The 17,047-nt window shown below is 38.3% G+C and overlaps 1 protein-coding gene across 9 annotated transcripts in view; it reads left to right on the top strand.

The window, feature by feature from the left end:
• The window catches only part of DAAM2 (dishevelled associated activator of morphogenesis 2), a 207,220-nt gene that overhangs the window by 144,316 nt on the left and 45,857 nt on the right, over window positions 1-17,047 (top strand). For all 9 annotated transcript variants that reach the window (XM_090135194.1, XM_090135195.1, XM_090135198.1 and 6 more), the window contains 9 exons: window positions 2,876-3,209; window positions 7,903-8,013; window positions 9,025-9,128; window positions 9,426-9,492; window positions 10,310-10,427; window positions 11,949-12,087; window positions 13,521-13,579; window positions 13,988-14,172; window positions 15,103-15,420. In XM_090135194.1, the coding sequence (XP_089991320.1) occupies window positions 2,876-3,209; window positions 7,903-8,013; window positions 9,025-9,128; window positions 9,426-9,492; window positions 10,310-10,427; window positions 11,949-12,087; window positions 13,521-13,579; window positions 13,988-14,172; window positions 15,103-15,420 (1,435 nt within the window). The remainder of the gene's footprint in view (window positions 1-2,875; window positions 3,210-7,902; window positions 8,014-9,024; window positions 9,129-9,425; window positions 9,493-10,309; window positions 10,428-11,948; window positions 12,088-13,520; window positions 13,580-13,987; window positions 14,173-15,102; window positions 15,421-17,047) is intronic.

Genomic DNA, 17,047 nt, shown 5'->3' with positions numbered 1-17,047 from the left:
GTATGTTTTGAGGAAGAAGGCAGTTTATATGTGTGAGTTGAGTTTTCCTCTGTACATGCGTATGTGAACCCAAACATCTGTGCGTATAGGCATGCAGATAGACAAATATCAAATAGTGTGGGGATTATGGATCTCAGCCTGTCAGCTGAACTCCCACTTCTTTTTCTCTCCTGTACAGACCCACATAGTTCCCCACTCTCACTGAGCAAATCCTAATTCATAGGGTGTGTTCTGTCCCAGAAACTGCTGTCACCAGTTCTTCCTTTGTCTCCCTATTGCATGATTTCTGTCCTTTCCAGAGAATAGAGGACTAAGTGTTTTGGGAAAGGAAGGTGAAAAATCATCATTTGATTACTGCTTCTGGTGTCAGCTGAAATGGGAAGATACTTGGTTATGCTTCCTATTGAGTAATGCAGCTCACTGTGTGCTCTCTAAACTAGGAACAGTACAGGAAAATGCTGACATTGTTTTAAATTATGTCATTAATCAAAGTTTGTGACATGTACCACTTCCTTGCACCTTTCTATCTTTGGAATAACCTCATCCAGAAGTCATAGAAAAATTGCTCTGCCAGTGAATTTAGTAAGGGATTGTATTTAATTGGGACAGTGTGATTTTTGTGCATTTCACATTTTTTTCACAGTCAAAAAGGAGGCCAAAATACATGAAAGTTCTAATGTCTTCATGTCTTGTCATAAGAGCAGGCATTTCATCTCTATGTTGACTTTAGAGACCATTTGTTCAGCTGCTTCTTAAGGATGTTTTCTTTTTTGGGAGTTGGACTAGATGACTTTTGAAGGTACATTCCAACTCAAATGATTCTATGATTCTGTGTCTTTGGAAAGGTATCCATCCTGAGTCTTCTCTCAGCCACGAAACTGAAAAGAACAGCAAAATGTCTGTTTTTTTATTTTGTTGTTTGTATGTGTGTGTGTGTGTGTTTGAGTGGTTCATGTGTATGGTGAATTCATAGAACTGACCTTTAGAGATGAGCAAATTTCAACTGGTCCTCCCATCACATAGGCAAAGATCCACTCAACTTTTCAAGCCCAAGTTTAGAGAAGTGCGGTATAGTCATTGGCTTCACATTGTTTGGTAACAAATTGAGTTTGTGCTTATTTTGGTTCCTATTATATCCTTAGTGTCTATTTTAGCCATGAATGTTCTTTGCATGCTAGCAGCGTTACAGAAACTGAACTTTGATCTTTCTATAACCACTTACAAAACAAACTTAATGACTTAATAAACTCCGAGTGCACAATGTGTGATCCCACCATGTAGCCTGGAGACATATGGGCTTTTGCTTCTATGAGGGTAGTCAAGAAGATGCATCCAAAATTGTGCAGTCAGACCTGTGTGAACCTTTGCAGGCTATCTTACAGACATTCAGATTTCAGGTAAACTTTGCTTTTACTGTTCATCTGTTCCTGTGTGTTCCTGCTCTTACTCTGATATTCACTTTGAAATTCAGTTTTGAACAAAATCCAAACCTCAGACTGAAGCTTTGCTGAAAGCACCAGTCTTTGCCATGTTTCTGGTTTGCAGGCCTTGAATAAGCTGAAAGTTGGCAAATCCATCAGCAGAATGAGCATAACTCTCATGTAGTTCTTATATGGTGTGGGGTGTATCCGCGAGTGCACCATGTGTGTAAATTTCATTTTATCCAGGAAATAAATAAGAATGCCTCAGCTTTGTATTGCTGTTGCAGAAACATTAACAGAGATAACTGAAATTCTGGAAGCCTTTCAGTATGGTGCTTCCATAACAGATGGATATTAGAAAAAGCATCTTACAAGTAGATAAGAGGAGAGTAGTACATTAGGAAGTATGTAGTAGGGAGAAGGGGTTGGGTAAAATCTCTGAGCTTCAGACATAGATTTCTTAATTTCTTACACAGACTGCAGTTAACGACTTTTCATGTGTTTGAGGTCCACATGACCACCATGGGGTGGTTGTGGAATTGCTATTGTTGGTGTACCTTTTGGTGGACTGATAATTCAAATTTAATTCATGTGGTTCTGTGCTCAGGCATTCTGAAAAAATGTATCTACATTAATGACCTTCTAGAAGAAGCAGAGGTAAACAAATTAGTCTGGAGAAATGATTTGCAGCCTGTTTCACATCTTTGCATCCCCATTTTAAAGCACATGAATTCTAAATGAAACATTGCTAAAATGACCGGTTTGAATGGATTTATCTAACTCCATCAATTTCTGTAACTTGTTCTAGTAGACTGCCTGAATGGGCTAGTATTGTTTTTGTTTGGTTGGTTTTTTTTGTATGCTTGGTTAATTCTTTAAGCTTATTCATGAAGTTTTCCCTATATTATTTCTATCTTCAATTTCCATCATCTTAGTCTTAATAAAGGTGACTTTAATGGTAGAATGTGGTAGAAACAACAGAATAGTCAATATAAACCTGTTTCAGTGTAGGTTTAGATTTTGATATGTAATTTGGTAACTGAATAATTCTATATTTCTTCAATTTATGATGTTTTTACAGTACATTTTGCTACAGCATATTGGCAGTGGTGCATCTTTAGTATACATCTTCAAAATAAAATAATGCAGCCAAGGCCTCTTCAGAGGCTCTTATATGCCTCTTGCATGTAATATGCTCCTATACATGTATTGTGAGTTCAAAGTGTGAACTCTTAACTCCCTAGTCATTACAGTTGATAGTCACAGAAAAAGAGTGATAGAATCTTTGATTCCTCTTTTTTTTTTTTCCTCTTAAGATCACAGAATAATTTCCAGATATTTAAAACTAGCCAGCTTTTGCATCTGCTGGGATCACAGAGTTGAATATCTTTTGAGTAAACAAATTTTCTTTACCTTTAGTTTGGTTTTGTTCTTTTCCCTGCGTATTTTTTCAGGTTTGTGATGAGATTCATTGAGCTGGATGGTCTGAGCTGTTTGCTGAACTTCCTGAAAAGCATGGACTACGAGACCTCAGAAAGCCGTATACACACATCCGTTATAGGGTGTATCAAGGCACTGATGAACAACTCCCAAGGACGGGCTCATGTCCTGGCTCATCCAGAGAGTATCAACATCATCTCCCAAAGCTTACGGACTGAGAACATCAAGACCAAGATTGCTGTTTTGGAGATCCTAGGGGCTGTCTGCTTGGTACCAGATGGTCATAAGAAAGTCTTGCAAGCCATGCTTCAATACCAAGTCTATGCTGCAGAGAGAACAAGATTCCAGGTACGAGAAGGATGCTTTGACAGAAATAGCTGATATAATGCATTTCTTCAAGGACTGATTTTTATAGTGCGCATGTTGCAGTATAGCTAGGCAGAAGAAAGGCAATGTTTCTCTTCAAATAGGTTATCATTATATTTTCTTTTTTTTTTTCCAACACCTGGTTGCTTGTCATTAATAGTAAAATCTCTTGTGTTTTACCTTAAAAGGACGGATTACTAAGTTAAATGAAAGCTACTAATCTGTTCATTCTCTAACCTGATGACATTTCTGAAGTTCTAACCACTAATTAAGTTGGAGGCTGTATGGTTTTGCTATTAGTTTTGTTTTGTAAGAGTGACGAAGAAAAGTACACTATTATTTGCTGGCAACTGTTTAAAACGTGACCTTGTAGATAACTTTCTGGTAAAAGCTTTGGATTGGAACACTGTTTATTTCCAATTTCCACATGCTCAAGTGTGGTGAAATGATGAACAAATTATATGTTAAACATTGTACTATAAAAAACTGCATGTTTAGTTGAATGTTAAACTGTTTTTGCTCACTGTTCTAAGCACAATACTTGGTACAGCTACTTAAGAATAATAAGAATCATCATCAACTAGCAATTAGTAGAGAAGGAAAGTTGAGACTTCAGATGCAGTTCTAACTGCACTTGTATTGGCTGTGTATTGCTATAACTCTTCCTATTTCAGTAAGGGACTTGCAGTTCAAGTGTGCAACTTGTGCAGTTCAAGTTGTGCATCTTAAGTTAAAATCCATATTACAGAGAAATTTCTGTGTGATATAAGCAGCTGTAATTCTAGTCAATTTAATTAAATTTCACTAGACCACAACAGCTGAAGATTACTCTTCTAAAACTGTGATGCTGTAATGTTTTGGAAAGGTTGTCCTTGTTTTTTGCAAGGGTTAGCTTTTTGTTTTGTTTTGTTTTTGTTTTTGTTTTTAAATGAAGCTAATAGAGATACATAGCCTTTCATAATCATGGAAGTTCTCCCTCAACAGAGTTTTACATTTGGCTATGAGAGGAATCTCTGATGTACTTGTTGCCTCTTTCTAAACTGCCAACATGTCATCTGTGTTTCTAACTGCAATTTTCAATTCAGTCCTTAGCTTTCAGCAGGCATCGTGTTACAGATACTGGAGGTTCTCCAGAACTTACTTTCCTGTTGAGATATTGGTCTTCCCTCAAATGAAAGCCTTTGAGAACTACAACTTCACCCTGTATCTCCACTATTCAGTGTGTTCATAGGGTTGTCACAATCAGGTTTTTTCTTGGCACTTGCAAAAAGTTTCTATAATGTTTATTTACTTCATGTTGTGGCTATTCCAATTTTTTACATTTGTCATAGCTTCTTGTCTGAGATGATCCCTTTGCCTTCTTTAGTTTTTTACCCTCCTTTTATGTTGCCCATCTGCCTGAAGTAACTCTTTCTTTAATTCCATCTTTACTCAAATACCACAATAATAGAAAGACATTCCTTAAATCTCCTTCCTGAGGCAATCTGGAGAAGTTCTGCCTTTGCTTTATCCAATTTTCATTTGAATGTGCTTATTTGCCTACAAATCCTACTCTGCTTCTTAAAGAAGGGAGATGAAAGAAAAATTTGGAAACTGAAACAGTAAACCCTCAAAGCAGAAAGAGTAGAGTTAGTAAGATGCACTCTTGGTGTCATCACTGTTCTTCTTTTCCATCTTATGTCTTCAAAATTGCTACTCACTGTTTGACCACGAAAGTGTTGCTGCATCTTTAGTTTCTTGGGTACTTTCTTGCGAAGGTGATGATCTCTAAAATGCTCTGGAAACTGAGGATAAAGGGTTTGACTTCAGTATTGTTAATGTCTGCATTACGCCATGTAAAATAAAATTAGTCAGTTGGAGGGGACTTTGAAAGATCAGACAGTCCAAACTGACTGATTTTCACTCTGAAAGGACCTCATTGGTTGCATTTCAAAGTTATTGCTTTGCTGTTTTCCCTCATCTGTCTTGTGAAGTGAATGCATGGTGTTATGATGTTGTATAATATGAACTTTTTAACATGCAGGGTTTTGAGCCAAACCAGTTGCAAAATTATAGTGCTGTAGTGACCCAGAAAGATATTTCAGGATATACTTGTACCCCTTCCAGCCCAGTGTGCTGTCTGAATACTCATTCAGCTAGAGTTCAGTTAGGTGTTTGATGCATACTGAAAGGAGCTGACTTCATTTGCTGGAGAAAATATTAACTGTGTTACTTTGGACAGAACAATCTGTTTTCTTCCATAATGCTGCTAGAAACTGTAAAGCTGAAGGTGAAGAAATAAAGCTTGATATTGTCAGTCGAAAAGGTGGAGATTAGAAACATTCCTTCCATAGTCCCATTGCCTGGTTTATTAAGCAATGTCAGTACAGAGCATGATCTGCAAAGAGAAATCTGATTGATTCAGAATTGTAGCAAAGGAGCTAAAAAGGAACAAGTTGAAGTCCTGTATTCCTATTTGATTTGCTTCTGCCCCTCAGGGCTCATCCAAAACCTTTTGAGGTTTTCTGCAAGTTGAATGAATTCTTACTGGATGTCAGTGATGAGGAATAATGAGATTAAGCGAGGAAAGTTTTGCTTAAATAGTAGGAAAAATCTTTACAACCATAAGATCAATTAGTCCAGAGAACTGGCTGCCAAGAGGTGTGGTGAAGGAAATGTTCACAAGTGAAGACTTGAACCTCAACCATTTGCAAAGGGTTAGAGATATTGGAATTCAGCCATGCGTGGGCGTGGAATCTGATCTTTAGAAATTGCCTGACCTTACAGTGTTTCTTTCTAGAGCTGAGCAACAGTGTGCATATTGCAAGCTATAGTCACTGTGGTGACAAAGTTGAAAAATAATGTTAGAGATGGAGTTGAGAATTTGCTCTGTCAGATAGTGTTACTGTGTTTACTGTATCTGTTGTAGTTTTCATGGAAATAAATAGGAGGCATTACTTTCGGAGCAACCTATGTATTTGGCCTTAATACAACTATTAGAAAGTCATGGACATGGTGGAAGTTCAAATGCCAGGAATTCACAATTGCCAACTGGGCAATTTAGAAGTTGCAGGAAAAAGAATTTATGAAATCCAGTGAACTTGGCAGAGAAGTTAAACATTCTGTGCTCAGATATAAGAACAGCTGTCAGTAGTGTATGATAGATCAAAAGATTTTTACAGAAAAACAAGCAAAGGTTTCACATGAAGCCAGGAACGTATTCTTTCCCCATGGGATGCCCTGGAGGATATTCCCTGTGCTTCTAAGGGCATATTTCCATGATGATGTCCATTTTCTACAGGAAACAAGATAGACCTATGAAACTGGTGACTAGCTTGGGAAAGATTTTGCTATAAATGAACACTTTCAGTAGTCAGGAACTGAAGACTAACTAAAGGAAAATGAACTTCTTTACTCAGCATCATAGCTTCAAAATTCTGTTTACATGAATCTGCTGAGTAGAACTCTAAAATGTTATTTTTATCCTCTTTCTCTTTTTGTGGCCAAAACTTCCTGGGAAAAGTATTCCATTTTTCCAGTGCATCACCAGAGCAAACATGAGTGGGGTTTTTTATTAATAATGCTGGAATGAGATCCATACAATTAAACTGACAGAACTCAAGTGGAATTTATTACTCTTCCAGTAAAAAAAAATAATTCTTAGAGTAATGAACTGATCAGAGAAGATCCTGAAGAGCAGATTCTCAGATATCAGCACAAATCCATAAGTAGAGTTGCTTCTGTGGCTAATCAGTTCTTACATATAACCTCTTCAGTAAATGTTCGGTTGGAGTTAATCTGAAATAGACTGCATATGGCAGAGGTTAACAACGTTATTTATCTTTTCCCCCTCTCTTTCTGTCTTGTGGTGTTAATGAGATTATGATGGTGTATCTACATGTATGCAGAGATTACACCAAAAGAGCATTTCTGTATGAGATACCCCTGAGTGCTGAATACCCCTGCTGTTTCATTAACAGATGTAACAAAGAAAACTGGAGTTTAACTGCACTTCCATTTGAATTCTGTAATTTACCCTTAAGCTGTAATAAGTTTGGACTTGAGGATATTCCTGTATTTGCAAATCCCTAAAAGGGCATTACCAAGAGGCCAGTAATTGTCTATTTCATGTGAAACGGTTGTAAGTGAAGGAACAAGGAGAGATCTTCCAAGAAATCTTCCAATAGATAAATAAATGCAAATCTTCCTATAGAGAAATAAAAGACAGCTTTTCTTTAGAATTTTCTCCCTGTGCAATCTATTCTGCTGAAATCCAAGAAAATAGTGAAAGTTACTTGAGTGCTGTTGATGTTATCCTCCATGTATAAACTTCTGTATGAAGTTAACTAATATGAGGGAGGACACAATTCTGCTGTTTTCTTAGATCATGTTGGCAGGAACTGTAAAGGCATCTGCTTTTTCTCAAATAGCTTGTTTAAAAAAAAAAAAAAACATACCACCTTTGTTTTTAATTATGATCTCGTGAGCATTTTATTCCCATCTCTATTCTTCATTTGTTATTGTGACGTGCCTGGCCAAGACTGCTAATAACCATCGCTGAACAAAGTTATATCTTTAAGCAAGTATATAGTAAATCAGAAGATGATTCACATGGTTCACAGAACCATGAGCAGTAAGCAAAATAGTCTAAGAAATAAGACTACATCCTCTAACTTAGCCTGTTGTTCTGTTTTAGACGTTGTTGAATGAGCTAGACCGAAGCATGGGGCGATATCGAGATGAAGTAAATCTCAAAACAGCTATCATGTCCTTTATCAATGCTGTTTTGAATGCTGGTGCTGGTGAGGTAAGTCACTGTCCTAGAAATTCCATCTGAAATGTCATGCTTGAATTTATTTACTCTGGAAGTGGTTAGTAGACTAAGTCACAAATGTTGTGTGAATGGATGTATTTTGTGGAAAATAATGCTGAATTGTCAAGTTCATTATTACACTTGTCTTCCATATTATTTATTATTTCCCAGCCTCTTCTAATTCTTCTAAGATAGCTGACTACTTACACTGAAATGATTGTGGCATTTTTGTTTTTGTAAGAACTGCAAAGCATTTATCTCCTTGATAATCAGCCTTTCAGAAAACATCTTGGTTTACCTGTAGAAAAATTTTAAAATGTTAACATGTTTTGACTTAAAGCCAAACCCCAAACGTATTAATTTAAAAAAAGTCAAAGAGAGGCCATTCAGTAAAGTCAGTTTGTTGGTTTTCATTCATGAAAAATTCTTTCTCTTGAATATGGAGGATAGTTTAAACTGATTTTGATTCACTAAAACTGAAGCGTCACTAAAAGTTGGCTTTACTTTTTTTTCTGGCTAAACTGCAGTAGGCAACAAGCTTGTAAGAGCTCTGTCTGGCAGAGTGCTGTATCTGCAGCTGCCCTTTAAAATCCTCTATGAAAGTATCAATCAAGTTCACCAGAGTTTCTGGTGATTTTATGGCAAATATATATAAAAACTATAAGAAAGAACTGTAGTTCTGTTCATCACTAAGCAGGAGATATGTTTCTAATTGACTAGCATGTTAAGTACCCATACCTTTTGTTCTTTTTGAAACATGGAGTGTGCTATTCTGACTAGACTTGCAGAACTCATTGTAGATACAGGAGAACAGTATTCTTAAGAGAAACAGAGGCAAAGACATTCATTTTTTACTTAATTTACTGGAATCCTGTAATCATCCTGTGAATGTGGTGTCAGGAAAGAGGATATTAGAAAGGGAAGAATTTAAGATATAAGTGAATCATTTTAAATGTGATTAAACGGTTCTGGAACTTAGTAAATTCTTTTTCTTCTCTTTATAAGGACAATTTAGAGTTCCGATTACACCTACGATATGAGTTTCTAATGCTGGGAATTCAACCTGTTATTGACAAGCTAAGAGAGCATGAGAATGCGACACTTGACAGGTAAGAAATGTTTTCTGAGAACAGTCATAGATCACAGAAAGCGTTCTTAAGAGCTCTCCTCTTTTTGCATTTCACATTCAAGCACCAAGCTGTTTCTGTCTCTTCCTAAAACTGACTCCCTTTAAAAGACAAAAGGAATAATTGTTTTTAAAATTAAAATCAGCAGGTGAAGTAGAAAATGCACATACTAAATGGCACATGCCAATTTCCAAGCATTGAATTCTCTGTGGTGGCACGTTTTGAAGTCTGAGTTACGCTATGACAGTTGGTAGTTTTGTTTTTTCTGTTTTCTCTTAGGCACTTAGATTTCTTTGAAATGGTCAGAAATGAAGATGACTTGGAACTTGCAAAGCGATTTGACCTGGTAAGATTTTCTGTGGAGTACTTGAACTTGCCGAAGTTGAACATCCTCTTTGGATCTTTGATGCAACTTCCCTTTTATATTTCCTGAAATGAGCAATTGGCTTCGATGCTGAGATTGGCTAGTCATCTTTTTTTCATTTAGAACATATGGGGTCTCTGGTGAAACAAAAACAATAATCACTTCTGCAAAGTGTCTCTGACAAAGATTTCTTTTTTATGTTTTGCTGAATGTTCAGGAGCAGAGGATGTTATCAACACTATTCTCACGTTTGCAACCCTGCAGTCCTGATGATCCAGATGATTCAAGTTTCAGGCATCTCCTTTACAGGATTTTGAGTTTCTTACAGGACTTGGGCTCATCTCTGATACTTTTTCCAGTATATCACAGGAAACTCTCCTAAAGAGTGTCACACCAGAGGCTATGGAGAGGGGTCAATATTTTAAAATGGATGGAATTTGAAGATAAGCATAAAACAAGGAAAGTTTTCACAACCGCTAGCAATAGTAATGGGCTGCAGGGTCCAGAGCAGTTGTAGTTTCCTTTTTTTTTTTTTTTTTTTTTTTTTCTCCTAGCTTTCTAACCCCTTGCTTTGGAAAACTTTTCTGTTCTGGGGTAGATCAATGCTGATCTCGAAGACGTATGTACAAGCTCTTCAATGGGCTTGTAGCTGCATGTTGCAAGAGACTCTGCAGAGGTCCAGTTGCTGGAAACTTGCCTGTGTCTTGCTTGTTGGTCTTTGGTCTTTCACAGCTAGTTAAGCTTTTACTGTGCATGTTTTTAATCTGATTTATTATTTCACTACCTTCCCTCACTCCAGATCCATATTGATACAAAAAGTGCCTCTCAAATGTTTGAACTGATCAAGAAAAGATTGAAGCACACAGATGCCTATCCCTATTTGTTGTCCATCCTTCAGCACTGCTTGCAGATGCCATGTGAGTATCTCACAGTTTTCCAGGGGAGTGTTGACGAAATGGGTGAAATTTTGGCATGAGTATAGTGTTGCAGATACCAGGACACACTGCTTGTGTCCTCCATTGAGAAGTTGGCAGTGGCTAAGGGACATGGTATATTGCACTGATTCCATTCAGCAGATTTCGTTGTAATACTTAGAGCAGCAGTTTGACCTCTCTGCACTTGCAAATAAAATTAAGTAGCTGGAGACATTCCAGTTTGTCACTGACAGAGCTTATAATGACTTTAAATTAGAAACTTTTAAAAAGAGCTGTTGTGCTTTAGATCGGAGATTTCCCAGAAATAGATACTAGTTTGAATGTTAACAAAATGCAGTGAGGAACTTTTCTGGTGAAACAATACAGTACAGAAAACTGTTCTGTCACTGGGAAATTCCACAGTAAGTCTTCAGGCTGCTGTCTTATGGCAGAATGTCAGTGGAGGGCTCCTGAGCTCAAAATGAAAAATAACATTGGCTTTTGTTTTAAAGAGAGATGATAGGAATCTACTTGTTAACTGAAAAAAAGTAGTTCAGTCACGTTTCCAGGGTGTAAGAGCTGAGCAAAGTTACAGCAAGATCACCAAAAAATTACCTGCCTTAATCCTGTTATGAGTCAGGGATTTGTTTTGGTTACTTTCAGCCATACTTGAGCAGTCAAACTGAGAAATCAAGATGAAGGAGAATTACTGTACTTTTTCAGGAGGTATTGTGGCATATTTTGAGGAACTGATTAGATGAAAGTACTGCCTTGCACAAATTCTAGCCAGTGTTTGTCAGTGGCCTCTTTACTGTTACTGTTTAAGACAGTACTTGAGCTTTGTGTATTGATTTGGAATATTTGGTGGCAGAAGATTTAAATCCTTCTAGGATAGAACAGGATTGCAATGGAGCAATTTGAAATAATATAAAGGTCTAGATTATGTAACCTAGGGAACTAAGGTGAACTTCGTATTGTTCTGGCAATATGGATGGCAACTAAATTTGACATCCAGAAGATCAGTCCCTTCTGTTCAATTTATTTTCTTTCCACAAATTTTGACCACGTTTATATGAACTTTTCATGTCAGCTGAGTTTGACTGACTTTCAGATAAGAGTACGCAGATGGAAGATCTGACTTTTTTTATAGTGCTTGATCATAGTGTTGCCTAGGTGCTAAATAAAATAAAATACCATCAAGCTGCATAAAATACTGAATAAGTGATGGAATCACTTCTGTAAGCATCTAAAGCACAAGGTGTAGTTGTCTGTCAAGAGGATCACAGAACCTGAAGGTATAGGTCAGGCATAGGGTTGCAAATGCCTGTTATGATTTGTTCCAATATGCTAAGTGTTTGCAACTAATCTGTCAGCAATAATTCAGCCTTAGGTGCTGTGTTCTGTAATTTACTACCTATGGGATTAACATAGTGACCAGAAAGGAAGAAATGCCCATCTGTCAGTAAACCTGTGCACTTTGGCGTGAAAATGGAAGTTCTCATGTGTTGCTCATTTTTCATATAGATAAGAGGAACGGAGGAAATTTTCAGCAGTGGCAGCTGTTGGACAGAATACTCCAACAAATTGTTCTTCAAGATGAACGAGGAGATGATCCAGATATAGCTCCACTGGAAAACTTCAATGTCAAAAATATCATTAAAATGTAAGTTGCATTAATATTGTTTGTTTGGTTCTGTTATGAAGCTGTAACTATATGTTAAATATGCAAGTACTTAGGAAATAAAATATCTGAGGAGTTTCCTGTGCTAATTTACAGCTTTTTGTTGGCTTGCTAGTCATATAACTAGTTCCCTTCCAATGACAACTCCACCAGATGGCATTTTCTAGCAAAATTTTTGCGTTTGGCTTCTAATTTCTATTAAATATTAAGATAGCTAGAAGAGCAGAAAAAAATATCCTTGATTGTATAGTAAAACTTCCTCGTTTTTCTTTTTTCTTTCAAGATGTTGATGAAAACTTTCACTGATATTCCAAAAAAATGTTGTCCTCTCTACTTGGATCTCATTCCTCATTAATGAGCATCTAGTTTAGAAAAATTGAAATTGTTGAAAATAACACCCATCTAGCACATAAAGCTTTTTACCTCAGTAAAATGTCTGCATGTGCTCACCCACAGACTTGGCCAAGGGTTCTACCATTATTTTTTCCCATAGGATGCATCATTTGAGAAGTCTAGCTACATTAGCTGGCTCTCATCTCAACTTCCCTGTTCTCAGTCCTTTTTAAGCCAAACTTTTGGAGTCTCCATCCCATCCATCTGCCTCTGCAGGTAATTCGTGGCCCATTACCCTTCTGAAATATCCACTGGAAAGAGCATTCTTATAGAACATATGAAACCAAGTTCTCCTGTACTAAAAATCTCCCAGTCCCTCCTTTTATAGTCATGAGTCAAAATTTAAACTGATTTCTCATCATGGAAAAATACACTGATGTTGATCTCCTTCTGTCTGTTTGGATATCAGACTCCTTTGTAGACCTTGTGCCTGATCTTCCATTTCTGCTTTCATAGCTACTACTCATTTTGCATATCTAATCAACCCCCAGCATGCTCTGCATATTTTCTGTCAGTAGTAGGAAATAGCTGTGCCAGTATGAGATATGAGTGCTGCCTTGTAACTGATAAATTACCCAACAGATAAACATTCTCTATCCTCTTAAGAAACAAAAAATCTAGAACTATGGAAAGTAGAAAAAAAATGGCAATGCAGTCTTGTGTTAAGGGTAGAAAAATTTGTATCCCACAGCAGCTGCAATGATTTTAGCCATGAGTTTTTCCTGTCAGAGTAAATACACTTGGCACCTTTAGGGCATTACCTGAAGACAGAATGCCAGTATCTGTTCCCCAGGCATTCTTTATTTGTTGTGAGACTTTGAGCTACAAGACACCTTTATGATATTAACTGTTGGCTGCAGTAACAATCAGGATCTGGAACCAAACCTACCTCTAGTATGATCCTGATTAAACATGCATAAATTTACCAGGTTGTCTTTTGCTGGTCACTACATATAATGGCTGCTTGCCTTTCAAACTGGATAGCTCAGAACACATTTTTATGTTCTGATTTCATCTTTCAGGCTGGTGAATGAGAATGAAGTCAAACAGTGGAGGGATCAGGCAGAGAAGTTTCGAAAAGGTGAGTGCATCCTCTGTATTTGGGGAGGCAAGAGAGAAAGGCTGTGACCCATTCACAGAGCAGCAGGAAGCTGAGATAGGCACAAGTGACTGTCTGGGTTATCTTTCGTGAGCTAACCCTACTTTGTTCCTTCCAGTACATTTTGTCTCGTGATGATTAGTTTATGTGCTCCATAGGGTGGGGCTTCCCTCAATAGTGACATGAAATGATTTTGCAATCTAAGTGAAATTTGGGCATTGCTGTATTGATCGCTGAAGATCACTGTCAGAACAGTCAGACTTTGTTTTCTTTTCTCCATATCACATATTCCCAGCTGAATTGACAGACTTATCAGCTTAATTTCAGAGTAAACTCCATCTCTTTGTTCCTGAACTTTATTTCGTCAACCTGCTTGCCTGTTCTTTCTAGATCATGCTGAACTGATGAGCAAGCTTGAGAAGAAGGAGAGGGAATGTGAGACAAAGACCCAGGAGAAAGATGAAATGATGAAGACACTGAACAAAATGAAAGACAAGCTGCAGAAAGAATCCTTGGAGCTGCGCCAGGCCAGGGACCAGATGAATGACCTGGTAGCTCAACTTAATGAGTACTCGGTATGAGACTGGGACTCTTCTCATTCTTGTTTAAAGCCTACTATCTAGTGAATGATGAACAAAAGAACGTTATGAGTGAAGCTCTTTCTGTGGTCTGTACAGAAAGAGTCTGTCTAGCCAGCTGCTCATCTTTCAATAGAGAACAAAATCCCTGAGCTGATGGTATAGATTGGATAATTCAGGAATGGGCTGCTCCATTCCTTTTCAGTCACCCTATGTGCCAAAGATGGTGAGGCACGTGTGTTCTCTTCTAGGCACAAGTTTTGCTGCTGAGGTGGCCCTGATCATTATTTTGATAGAATAGAGAGAAATCTGCCCAATCTAAAAGTAATTTTAGTGAAGAAAGAGATTTCCCATTGTGCTTCAGGAGCGTTTGTGCTTCCTTGAAGCTTTGCAGAAGTGACAGGAAGAACTGCCTTGTGATCCTATTCCAGTAATGTGTCTGTCACAGTATTGTCTCTCTGCCACAGGACATAGCCCTGAGAAGTTACACACTGCAAAAAGCAGATTACTTCCCTACTCTCTTTTCTGCTCCAACTTTGTGCTAGGAGGGCCTAATGACAGATATTCTGTATTTCAAACCCTAAGGTTTAAAACCCAGGAGTTCAAAAGTTCAAAGATTGAACTTTTCTCTTTCTTCATACATAAGGATAAAATAATACATTTTGGCTTCTTTTACTAGCTTTCTGTTTTTCTGAGCCATTTATGGTTCCCTTTTTCAAGCTCTTCTCCACAACTTCAAGGGTTTGAAACTTTCTCTTAAATGAAAGCTGAGATTCCTCCCTTTATTGCATGGCTTTGAGTGCAGGAGGCTTTAAAGAAAACATCAAATATTTTGAGACTCATAATAAAATCACATCAGCTGGCAATAAGGAGTTATTGTGCCTTTTAAGCTGTTTGCTTTCTTTTTCTGTGTTTTTTTTTCTCCAGCAAGGGGGCAGCATTTCCTTCCCAGCCCCACCACCCCCTCCTCCAGGCGGCCCACTGGCATTGTCCTCTGCTCTCACCTCTGAGAATTTACCCCCGCTACCACCTCCTCTGCCTTTCTCCACCTGTCCCCCTCCTCCTGCCCCACCACCTCCTCCAGGAGGACCTCCTCCCCCACCAGGAGCACCGCCTTTCTTCAGCTTGGGTGCACCACCACCTTCAACAACCACCTTCAGCAGTGCTGGTACCAGCCTGAAGAAGAAGTCTATCCCACAGCCTTCACACCCACTGAAATCCTTCAACTGGGCTAAGCTGAGTGAGGTAAGAAATTCAATACTCTCACAGTTAACTACATTTCTCTGTATAACTCATTGTTGATTAACGCCATGAAGTTCTAGGTGACAGAAAACAATGATATTGTGGCTTTCCGTGGGCTGAGCCACTGGGAATCAGTAACCATATTGAGGAGGTTCTCCAGCAGCACATCTCCTATGATGTCCAAGGTGCTGGATAGATTAAACTGCAGTAGATCTGTGCATACTGTTGGTTCAGCACAGCTGCAGTGGTGCTAAATACTGTAAGACAGAGCTGCACATTGCCAGGGCTTTTGTCCCAGAGTTGCCCTCACTTGTGTATATGGTCAAAGGATGGACAGATCCAGTGTGGGCAAGGCACAGTGAGAATCAGCTTCCAAACCCAGCTCCTCTACCCTGACAGAAACAGTCACCAAGGAGAGAAAGGTGACCTCTTTCTCTACACTACTGTTTCATAGCTATGAGGCCAGCTGCTTTGATTCTTGAAAATAAAACTCTGAAGTGGGAAGTGGAAATATAGGAGAAGAATTGGATTCCTCCTGTTGCATTCATTTTCTGCTACCTTGGTTGCTTTCTTCCCTCCACTTCTCTCTCTTCCTGATGTTTTTTTTTTTTTTTCTTTCTTTCTTTCTTTCCTTTTCTCTCCTTTTCTTTGTGTCTTAATTTTTTAAAACTTATTTAGAAAGAAAGAAGTTCCTGTGTTGAGTTTGGATGGCTGCCTAGAAACCCAGGTTCTCTTTTAGACTGAAATTCACCCAGGGCCCAACTCAGGCATTTGGAATGAGTGTCCAGGGACCTTTGGAATGCCACAAGAATTCTTTCTCCCCCTCTCTCCTTTTCTTTAAAATAAAGTGAAGTGAAATATTTGCTGCACCGTCTGTGCTTGTCTGTCAAGGCCACGTGGGGGGTGTGGGAGAGAATGTAAGGATGGGGATTTATTTTCCTTTGCAGAACATGGACTTAGTGCTCTGACAACAACAAAAAAGAAAGAAAGAATAACTAATGTATGTATATATATGAATGTATATGAAAAAGGAGAGCCACAGGTGTTTCTGTTTAGTGTACAGTAACTGTAGGCTTATCCTGCCCTCTGGTTAGGAGTGAAGGCAGCTGTGCTAATAAAATTGAAGAGCTGGGTGGTGAGGTAGGTAAAAGATGCTATTTTGAGGAAGGCAGAATAGATTGAAAATGGGCCATAAGATAGAGAAGTTTTCATTTTGAGGTGTGTGTTAATGTTTAGACCTAGTAAGGTCCTTGCAAAACTGCAGAGATACGGGTGCAGAGTTGCCTTGATCTGCACCTGTAGGTGCATTTGGGGTGCATTTTGTTATGGAGGTAAATGATTCCACTGGCCACTGAAGGCAATGCATTTTGGTAATCTTCATCAGAGATCCTTGATTCCCTGATTCAGTACCAAGCGCTCTCTGTTCACATGGATATGCATCCTCTGTACATAAAGACATGGGTAGGTTGGATAACCTCACCTTGCATTTTGTTCCCATTGCAGCACTTCTGCTGTGTTCTCCTCAATTGTCAAAGTAGCCACATTTAAATTACCAAAGACTCAACTCATATACTGACTGGGAACAGTATGTCTCAGACTTTGGAGCATGGGAGACAGGCCTTATACTATG

The sequence above is a fragment of the Phasianus colchicus genome, chromosome 2 (assembly GCF_987193195.1).
Source record: "Phasianus colchicus chromosome 2, bPhaCol1.hap1.1, whole genome shotgun sequence".
In the NCBI taxonomy this organism is placed as follows: domain Eukaryota; kingdom Metazoa; phylum Chordata; class Aves; order Galliformes; family Phasianidae; genus Phasianus; species Phasianus colchicus.
This window is presented reverse-complemented; position numbering and strand designations above follow the sequence as displayed.